This window comes from Frankliniella occidentalis, unplaced genomic scaffold, assembly GCF_000697945.3.
Source record: "Frankliniella occidentalis isolate FOCC.00 unplaced genomic scaffold, Focc_3.1 Scaffold15, whole genome shotgun sequence".
In the NCBI taxonomy this organism is placed as follows: domain Eukaryota; kingdom Metazoa; phylum Arthropoda; class Insecta; order Thysanoptera; family Thripidae; genus Frankliniella; species Frankliniella occidentalis.
The window spans coordinates 1650138-1660120 of record NW_026267145.1 but is presented as its reverse complement, the minus strand read 5'-3'; the positions used below and the strand labels follow the sequence as shown (position 1 = coordinate 1660120).

Below are 9983 nucleotides of genomic sequence, written 5' to 3'. Positions count from 1 at the left end.
GATTTGCTGAACTGTTCGGCCTCCAGCCGCAACTTATTGAGAGACATAATAGTGAAAAAGTTGAAAGCAAGAATCAGAAGAGAATCTATGCCATATTACTACAAATTTGTGTAGTTTTCTATGACAATTATTTTACTTTGAATAGTATTTAGTAATACCATCAACATTTCATTAAAAATTATTACTTCCCGCACCAATACTGTGGTGTCGAACCAGGTATCCCTTGTGATCTGTGTACCTACTCATGTATTCAGTATTTCCTGCGTACTTGACAAGTACGCAGTAAATACTGAATACATGGACAAGTACGCAGGAAATACCGAATACATGGTCAAGTACGCAGGAAATACTGAATACCAACAAGTACGCAGTATTTCCTGCGTTCAAGTACACACTTGGGTTTCCAGAGTAGAGACGCAAAACTTGAAGCATCTACCTCGTTGGCCGCACGTGGTGTTAGTAAGCTCATACAACGCTGTGCTGCCTGTTTTGTCAGTTGTCGCGAGGCGCACCAAACAGTGGCAGAACCACGGAGAGGCGTTGGCAATTATATCGAGGTCTGTCGTAGAGAAAAGGGCTGACGTGTTCGTGGATGTCCATAGCAGCAACCGTGTTAGACGAAGCAGGACGACTGTATCAATTTCGGACGCCAACTCCCGAGCTGAGTCCGCCACAGCCATCACCAAATTGTCTGATGTCCCCAAGGCATGGTTAAAGTTGTCATCCCACCTAATTATAAAAGGCATTGCAAAATACGTGTTAAAAGAGCATACTGGAAACGCAAGTGTGTGAATGTCACTTACTTGTAGGTGTGTGAATAACCATTCGTACACTTAGAGGGGTAAAGGCGTGTAAGGTGTGAAAATTCCCACGTTTGCCCCCCTAAGTGTACAAATGGTTATTCACACACCTACAAGTGTGCAACATTCACACACCTACAAGTGTGCGACATTCACACACTTGCGTTTCCAGAGCAAATAACATGTTTTTTATTGCGTTATTTAGCAACACAGTACTTGCCTCTCACACCTGGAGCATTCAAGCGGCATTTGCTGTCGCTTACATTTTAGGGTGACCGTAACACTGTCAGGAATATTTCGAAGTAAGTCCCCGAGCCAGTGTGACTTACCGAGCACAAAAAGACATAAGGTACGAGGACCACTGCAGTTATAGAACATACGCATTACTTTACATTTTTCGCCCGTTAAATACTTTTTCATCCAAGGTACCGCCGTTTTACCCGGGCAATGTGATGTAACTCGAAAGGAATTTCGAAGCACAGGTGACCTCCTGGGACACACCTGATTTTGGCATCAAAACAGTATCCCTACCCTGAAGCTAAGAAAACAAGCGCAGTGACTTTAGACAGCAATAAAGCATTGAAAGAACCTCAAAAGGTAAATGTATTACCAATAATGTACAAGGTCTGAAAAAACTCAAAGAAAGTATTACTGGCACAAGTACGGCGTTCATTGCTTGGACGTGACTAAACACAGTTGCTGTTCATTTTCTTCACGCCCCTTCTCCCGTTTTTCTTTTTAAGAGGCCTTTATTATGTGCCCGACAGTGAACACAGGTCGACAAGCTGCGGCAGGCTTTCGCCGAGTACTGACGCCTCGTTCCCAGCAATTACGTTCAATCGATTGTGGTCTACTAATTTATCCCATTGTTATCTGATTATCTAATTGTTCGCTGTCGCGCTCACTTTCATGTTGCTGGTGTACGTATTTAAACTACAGCTTTTCACTAGCCCTAACAATCGATGCCGGCTGAACAGAACTCTAGTGAGTCCTAGTCGTTTTCGGAATCACCTGCACTGAAACTCTTGCCCTTAATGTTCCCAGTAAGTCAGTGTCTCACTATCGACCATGCTGTCAGGCGTAGGAATCCCCCCTCCCCACTTTTTCGTTGTAACTCGGACGGTTTCCATCCGGACGGGAATTGGCCGCAGACGCGCATCACTGTCATCGGGAATCAAGCTAATTGGCGCTTAATTCTCAATGCCAGTCCTAATACCGGCCGAAATGGTCAGCAAAATGTTTTTTCTGCTCCAATCATTTTTGGTGATATCCTCCACCAAAAGTCGTAAAATTAAAACCCAGTTACAATGAAGAATGCAGGTAGTAGTGAAAACCAACTAGCCAGGTTTAAGTTTGGGGATTTAAATACATTTAACTAGAGAGGTATATCCTACAACATGGTGTCTTTTTATTGCTCTGCCTGAGATTAAATTTTAACATGACACTTTCACCTTTTTTGGTTTTGGTAAAAGATTAAATAATATCTGATGCTACTTCGTGGAAATATACATACATATAAACATCAATCCTCAGTTTTCTAAACAAATCAGCTATTTCGTTGCATTCCGCCTCAACTACATCAAGGTTTTGGTCCAAATATATATGGAACTGGAGTTTCCTCAAGCTTGTTAGTTCAACGCAAAACTTCAAAAGCGCCGTCCGTAGTCGGGCTATACCAGCAGGAAGTCCTTCTTTTAAGATGGAGCAGGACAATTCTAGGGCATGGATGCAAGGGTGACCCTGGAATTGAACAGTTAAAATAATTTCATAACACTCTTAATACTGTAAGTGCGGTGTGACCACAGTGTGGTCTCACGCGTGCTTTTCTATCAGATCCCGTCACTGCGCAGCTGCACTGAACGTGTCAACTGCAGCGCTCAAACACTTTCTGTAAGCAAAAAGTCTGTTTTCTTCAATCTAGTCAATTAATGTGTTTGCCAAATTTCTGTTTAAAAAAGAAAAATGTGCCACAAATGATGCTTCACACTAGTTTTTTCAGTCCCCGACTTTTCCAACGTTACATCTAATTGTTGAACACGAGCTGTTTTACATTAATACGCGTTGCTATAAAAGTATTCCACAAAAACATATATGTCTGACTAGTATGAGGGTGTCTTGTACATATTAGAGTGTGTACCTAGTTTGACTTTACTTACTTGAAGTGCAGGTAAGCAGGACTCATGACACTGAATAGCGCGTAGACAATCACACTGTCTAAGCTCATCCATTTCTAAATTTGAGAGGGGATCACACCAATCGTTAAACTTCTTGAAAACTTTTAGAGAACCTGGCGAACAAGGATAACAATTATTTACAAATAAAGCCTCTACTTAATGATTAAATGTAAACTAGTGACACAGCGAGTCTACAACGCTTTGCGTAATAGTGACGAATTCATAGCCTTAAGTGGTGGGGGATTTTCTAAAAACAGTTGACGATGTCTGTCCCTTTTCCGATTTGTGGTAAATGTACAGGGTCCACAACTCCGTAATTTCATAAACAAGTGAGCATATTCAAAACTTTAATACTTCTGAGTGTGAGCGAATAATAATGATTGTTCTTGAATTTGATCTAAAATCCCCCTACATATTGATGAATGAATATACCAGAATTCTAAATAGTATTTGCTTATATTCCCCACAATAATTATGAAATCATACCTCTGGCTCCTCGTAGTAAGTCCACAACCAAAGTCTTCGGTACACAATCACCCCAGCGGTCCACGTCAAAGGCTAAGTACTCCAGTCTTGGAAGGCCGGAGGACAGTTCACCTTTGTATGCGCACTCTCCGCACCAATGCAAAGTCAGCTTTGTTAGGCCCTATTTTATATTTTAAAGTTAGGAATCATTCTTGTGGCAATTGCACTATTCCATGCCTTTTTTATGTTCGCAAACTTTCGGTCACGAATCGCTTTATTACTTGCCTTCATTCGGGCGAGAATGTCGAGCAGCGATTGGCCCTGGCTGTCCACATGGAACAAGGCTGGCTCGCTCATTTGGATAAAGACATTGTTGACGTGGAAGCGACTGCGAAACAGCAAATCCATCAAGCCCGTTATAGCCTCAGGATTTCGTATCGTCCAAACGTCAAACCCAACATGGATCTATACAGAAAACAGATGAATCGGGCTCATTTTCTGAATATTATTTCGCCTTGGAGGGATGTCTGGAAACCACGGTTAATGAAGTGCTCCTTGATAAATGATGGGAGTTTGTTACCTCGCTGAAGAGAACAGCTGGACATCTTGCTAGCCCTTTGGCCAAGGTGTTGTCAGAAGCGGCTGGGGCGAGCGAGAGCCGCTTCAGACCCGGCGCGTGTGCTAAAATACGTGATTTCGCATTGACCTCGCACCTATCGTTGCTGTCCCATCGCAATACCACTCCCGACCAGGCGCGAGGGTCGCGAGACACTGTCAGCCAGTGTTTGCAAACCTGCAACCGTTCTATAAATAAAACAACGGAAACATGACACCACGTCATAGATTAACAACATATTTTGTACTTTACGACTTATAAGTCGTGGGTAAGATGTACGCCAGACCACGTCTCGCATAGGCTTCGCGACATCCCACGAAACACTATCACACTGCGATGCGCCTGGCATACTTGTCTCAGGCCTGCGGCGCTGACACCTGAGTCGGGCTAAAGGAAGGGTCGCAAAGAGGCCCTCGGCCTCAAAAAGCAAACATTATGGTCCACGGGCTTTTACTTTAAAAAGTTACCCCAACGAACGACAATTAAATATATTTTCTTCGAAAATTGACACTTTTACCCCCCGTAAGTGTACGAATGGATATTCGCTCACCTACAAGTGAGCTATATTAACACAGTTGCGTTTCCAGTGTACACTCTTAAAATCTTACGAACAAATTGTGCTACTAATATGAACACCACTGTTCATTTTATGAATCTCACGTTCATATGATGAAGAATTCCGTGGTGTCTTTAAGGCCAACTTGAACGAGTTACCTCTAAAAATAAAACATTAAAATACTAAAAAAACACATTTTTGGAGCTTTTTGTGTTTGATTTTCTTGACTGGTCAAGTTTTTAGCTAGAATGCTGACCATTAAACTTGATCTGCCTTTTTCTGAAACGAAACGACCCTGAAAATTTCAGGTCGCTAGTTCAATCTGTTGACGAGTTATCGCGATTACAGACACACACACAGACACGGATATTTTTGACCATCACTGGGGTTATAGGCTTCGCTATCGCTTAGCCAACAATTTGAGACTCTACTTTTACGACACACTACACGTAAATTTTCCTCGTAAAACTTGCGTTTTCACATTTTCCACACTGCAGTGCACCCTTTGAAGTGTGAGCTAATGTAACTTCACATGGCCCCTGATAGGTATACTTGAATATCGTGCCTTTCGTGCATGCGTGTACCGCAGGGGAGCCTACCCTGACTCTCACAGGCGCTGAGATTCCACGATTTACTGAACAAAATGGTAGAAACGCACTGGGAATCTTGGTACAAACGTTCTATATAAATAGCCTAAAGTTATCAAATGATACCAACCTTTTTTTCTGTCGGCAATCAACTTTTCCCACATTTTAGAGCACAAAACGCAAAGTTTTGCCCTAAAATATCTAGAAAGAAATCAGTATTACATCTATTTTTTGTGGAGTAAAACTCTTATATATTCTAGATTCTATGGAAATTAAGTGACTAAGCAAGTTTGGTAAATAATAAAATAAGTCTTGTATTAGGAACAATATTTCATCTGTCCTGGTTGAGCGCGAGAACATTAATGGTATCGTTTTCACATGTTTTTGTTCATTCTTATATTGTAGATGTTTATGAGCTGTGGAACAGCGAATGCTTTTTATTATTCGATTTTTTTTATTCGTTGTGTATTTTTGTCGGCCGTAGAATTCGTAGTTTAGTTTGTAGCCTTTTGTTAGTTGTCCTACAAATTCAAGCTTCCCGCCAAAAAGTCAGCTTCGTGATGATTGGTCACCCATACAAGAGAGACGTTAACCTCTCATATACATTCACTATATCCTACTTACCAAGGACACGTTGTCAAGCAGGTCAAAGCCGTCGTCAATGAACGAAAAGATGTGTATTAATAGTTCATTCGGCAACGAATCCATGGTCTTGCTATTCACAACCCACCGCTTTACGCCCTGTGACTGGTCTCGTCAATGTACCGTCAGTGAATTTGGTTCCAGAAGCACTGATAAATTATGGTAACCCATCATTTTACGCTTTACTATCGTCGAAATTCACATCAGATATGAACAATCATATCTGTGAAGGAAATTAGGTTGGGGCTCGCACTCCCGTTAGCGCTTGAAAAACCTCTGCCTACGTTGTCAAGGTCACAGCTTGTCAATACCCCACGAGGCGTAGCATGGGGTAGAAACTCTCCGTGCGGAGTATCGCTCGTAAATGTAACTGTCAGCGGGGGGCATCGCTGAAAGTAGCAGGGGCGGGGGCAAATAAAACGGATACTCAGCAAATAGAGTGTGAGATTTAAATACCTATGCAGAGTTTGAAAAACGTGCCGAAAATGGGGAAAAGTGATTCTTACTTTTAGTAAAAGAAGTAGTGTACTCCAAATTGTTTTTCTCTCTCCCTCTCTCTGGAAAATTTTTGCTTGTGGCTGTGAAAGATGTTTTCAGAGTTAAAAAACCGTGCCAAGCCCCTAATGTTGTTTTTTTTGTGTTTTTGAAGAATCCATAGCTTTTGTTTATCCTAAAGCGCTTGATTTGGAACTCAAAAATTTCCCATGCGTCACAGTTTTGTAGCGATAGTGATAGGATGTTTCTTCGTTTCTGTAAGTCAACACTTTCAAGGTCTCGGTTTATTTTTGAGTGAGGTATTATGAGTCTTTTTACTGTGGCATTTTAGTAGATATAGTAGTAATTTTAGCTTTGTGAACTAGCTTAATGTACGCCAGACCACGTATCGCGTAACAGGGTTCGCGATATCTCACGTAACACTATTACGCTGCGACGCACCTGTACTAGGCCTGTGGCACTGACACGGATGCAAGCTAGAGGATAACTTACGGCCCCAAATTGTATGTCCCAACATCGAGTGTCATGGTTATCACTTCAAAATGTGCGAAACTAGACTAGAGCTAAACTGCAAAAAATAACATTTTAAGTCCCAATTTTGTAAGATTCTGACGTAATAACCAACTTTTTCGTGATAGGAAGAGGTCAAGGGGCACCTAGAACCCTAGTCTATTTCGACTAAAAATGTGTGGTTTTAGGGGGAGGGCCTACTTCCTCAACAGTTTTTCGATACGAACCTTTTTAGACAGATTAAATAAGCCATTTGCTAATTTTCGGATTATTATCAAGAAATATGCCCGCTAGCCAAACGGTGCGAGATAGAGCCAAACGGACGAAATTTTCGACTAAAGGTTTCTACTTTTCCGAGTTACCCCTTAGGAGGACCTAAAAATATAGATATATTTTGCGGCCTGTTTTTTTTTTTTTAATTTTTAAAGAGGTAAATTTTTAAACTAGAATGCCCATCTCTGGACTCGATCTGTCTTTTTATGATAAAAAAACGACCCTGAAATTCCCAGATCGCTATCTCAATTCCTTCTTGAGTTATACAAACAGAGTAAAATTTTTCGCTCACCAAAAAATTAAAATTTCAGTATGATGACGGGAGGAATATTGACACAAAATTCGACCTTGAAGTTGAAGAATGAGCCCTTCTGTTCATGAAAAATTGTGTCAAAGTTTTTTTGTGTTGTTTTTTTTACGCCAAAATTGGAGACGCATGGAACGGAACATGACTCTTCAAAGTTGAATATGTAGTTGGCTGACAAAGGTTTTCGGTTCGAGGACCACAAAAAAACGTCAAGTTTAGCGATAGTTTTATTTTCTCATCTCGTAAATTGCACCGATAGTTCTTTTTATTTCGACAGTTGTACGACAGTTGTACAATTATGTGCTCTTTATGGTCCTCGAATCATAAACCTCAAAGGTTTTCGCTTTCTCTGTCGCTGTTCTCTTAAAACCGCGCCTGAACATGACGTGTCGCTAGAGTACACCATACAGTTCGTTCCTAAAATTAATATAGCTCGTGTAACGTTAACAACTTAAAAACGTGAAGCTGCCGTAAATTTTATTACCACAACGTGTTATACTGTATATATGAGCCACGACAAGCCTGGTCTGTGTTCAGTCCCAATATGGCAACCTTCACTGCCCTTGTTGTGCTCATCGCGTGTGCGGCCGTTGAGGTGAGCCTCTTAAAAATAATTATAAAATGTATTTTAAGGAGCTGCTTGTAACTTTTCAAACTAGTCGACTAGTTTCAACTGTCTACGAAAATTTCCGTTGTTGTTGCAGGGGGCTAGTTCTGCTGCAGAGCAGCAGATCCTGAAGGCGGGGAATGCTATTCCTGCCGTTCTTAACAAGCAGTGGACCGATGCGTTGACAACCCAGAGGAAGCAGGTGGCTGATCTGCAGGCCGCCGTCGTCAAGGGACAGTCCACTGAAGTCAATGCAGCTATCACTAAGGTTGAGGATCATCGGATAAGAATAAGCTTTCCTAAAATGCGCTTTCTCCAACATTCCAATGTTTCTCCATCAAGGCCTTTGGTCAGCTCGGAACGTGGCTTGCTAAGTCGAACTCACTCGCCGACGCACTGAAAACGCGTCAGGGACAGGAGGTCACAAACCTTGTCAACAGGTACGCCAAAGTGCTCCGCACTCTGCAGACCTCGCCGGTAAGTAAAATAAAACACCGTTGAAAACTAATCAATACTGCACATCCAGACATCCATGTACAAGCAAATATCTTTTTGAGCACTGTAATTGTAGAATACCAACTATCTTCTTCAGTGCTAACGCCAACAAAAATCTAACCACTTGTTCCGCCTTTGTTCAACATTTTTAATTTTAAAAAAGCTGACTGTAACAACAAGGAAAGAGTTGTTTACCCGCACACCTGAAGAGCTGTTTGCCTTCTGTGCTCAGAAAGATGATAGTACGTCGTACGTGCCAAAATAACAAGCTTCTCTGTGTTACCTTGGCAAATAATGGCAATTTGGAAACTTTTACGCTAATCTGAAAGGACAATCATTTCGATGTAAGAGCACAACCGCGCAATCGTTCTTCCATAAAGTTAAGTCTTATGATGTAATATTCGACGATTTTATTTTCACTTTCCAGGCTGCTGCTGTTGCAAACGAGAACCAGGTCGTTCAACTTCGCAAAGACAAGATAGCGCTGTTGACCAACTGGGAAAATCACGTTATTGAGATCAATGCCGAGTACCGTCGTGGATACCTGAATGCATTCCAGGCCGCCACCAAGGTATTCTTGCTCAACCATTAAACATAACTAGGTGTCATTTGGTTCTTTGAAAGCACACGTTTCGTACTTTTTCTAGCAAGCAGCAGCGGCCAAACCAGAAATCCGCAAGGCCATTCGGGCTGCCTTCGTACGCCTTCTTGGCGCAGCCGTCAAGGGGCAGGAGCAGAACATCGCACTTCTCACAACAAAGCAGTTCCCTTTGATTGAAAATTTCGCACTTCTTGGCGGCCAGATCCTGATTGAGCTTGTTGTGGCGGGGCAAGGTGCTCAGATATAGGAACTGCCAGACAGCGTTTGGCCGAAAAATGTGTGTTTTCACTAACTACTTGTCATTGTTTTATAAATAAACTTTCTGCAGTGTATTAGTGATAAGGTTTTTGGTGAGGCTCATTCATCTGTGGCGCACAAGCCACAACTCACGTCACTATACCATACTTTGCTTCACACTGAGCGCGAGTAGGCCAACTTAGTACATGTAGCCTGACAGAAGCGCACGTTACAGAATGCAGGAGGTATATTGGGTACTTGTTGGTATTCGGTATCTAATGCGTACTTGGCCATGTATTCAGTAAGAAGTGCGTACTCTGTGGCGGGCACCGTGTTATCTTTTCGGGCCTCCAGGCGGAGGAGGAAATCTCTTGCGAAATTCAGTAATGTCCCTCTGGAAGCTGGCAGATTGGGACCGGATTTTAGCTACAAGAGGACGCCCTGAAAGTTAGCCACATGTTGCGAACCTATTGTATTGGCGCGAAATACCTCCGAAATACTGCGACATACTGCGACATACACCAAAATAATCCGAAATAACCATGAAATATATGAAATGCCGCAGGAGAATGTCAGGAAATAGTCCGTACGCTACGAACCCAAGTGATTTCCCCCTCG

At 42.1% G+C, this 9983-nt stretch overlaps 3 protein-coding genes across 4 annotated transcripts in view; 2 read left to right on the top strand and 1 right to left on the bottom strand.

Moving 5' to 3' along the window:
* The window catches only part of LOC127748832 (uncharacterized), a 57816-nt gene extending 57183 nt beyond the window's left edge, over positions 1–633 (top strand). The window contains exon 5 of the mRNA XM_052263940.1: positions 497–633. The gene's annotated coding sequence lies outside the window, so the exon portion shown is untranslated. The remainder of the gene's footprint in view (positions 1–496) is intronic.
* A 1551-nt stretch (positions 634–2184) lies between these two features.
* LOC113211896 (uncharacterized) lies at positions 2185–6155 on the bottom strand. The gene is made up of 6 exons (XM_026430425.2): positions 5823–6155; positions 4020–4232; positions 3725–3904; positions 3461–3620; positions 2957–3087; positions 2185–2540 (listed from the first exon to the last, which is right to left on the bottom strand). Exons 1-6 carry the CDS (start codon positions 5904–5906, stop codon positions 2274–2276), a joined length of 1035 nt encoding a protein of 344 aa, XP_026286210.1. The 5' UTR covers positions 5907–6155; the 3' UTR covers positions 2185–2273.
* Positions 6156–7876: 1721 nt separating this feature from the next.
* LOC113211714 (uncharacterized) lies at positions 7877–9460 on the top strand. Of its 2 annotated transcripts, XM_026430181.2 has the most exons (5): positions 7878–8020; positions 8130–8300; positions 8375–8509; positions 8955–9098; positions 9175–9460. In XM_026430181.2, the coding sequence occupies exons 1-5, from the start codon at positions 7970–7972 to the stop codon at positions 9373–9375; spliced, it is 702 nt and encodes a 233-aa protein (XP_026285966.1). In that variant the 5' UTR covers positions 7878–7969; the 3' UTR covers positions 9376–9460. The 2 variants fall into 2 exon arrangements, with proteins under 2 accessions (XP_052119926.1, XP_026285966.1); XM_052263966.1 differs by lacking the exon at positions 8375–8509 and having other exon boundaries at positions 7877–8020.
* Positions 9461–9983: the final 523 nt, after the last annotated feature.

Excerpts from the sequence above, each read along its gene's own strand:
- LOC113211896 (XM_026430425.2), bottom strand. The coding sequence starts at position 5,906 with ATGGATTCGTTGCCGAATGAACTATTAATACACATCTTTTCGTTCATT. Across the intron at positions 3,621-3,724 it reads ACATTCTCGCCCGAATGAAG|GGCCTAACAAAGCTGACTTT; the intron begins GCAAGTAATAAA and ends AATATAAAATAG. Across the intron at positions 2,541-2,956 it reads CCTGCTTACCTGCACTTCAA|GGTCACCCTTGCATCCATGC; the intron begins GTAAGTAAAGTC and ends GTTCAATTCCAG.
- LOC113211714 (XM_026430181.2), top strand. The coding sequence starts at position 7,970 with ATGGCAACCTTCACTGCCCTTGTTGTGCTCATCGCGTGTGCGGCCGTT. Across the intron at positions 8,021-8,129 it reads TCGCGTGTGCGGCCGTTGAG|GGGGCTAGTTCTGCTGCAGA; the intron begins GTGAGCCTCTTA and ends TTGTTGTTGCAG. Across the intron at positions 8,510-8,954 it reads GCACTCTGCAGACCTCGCCG|GCTGCTGCTGTTGCAAACGA; the intron begins GTAAGTAAAATA and ends TTCACTTTCCAG.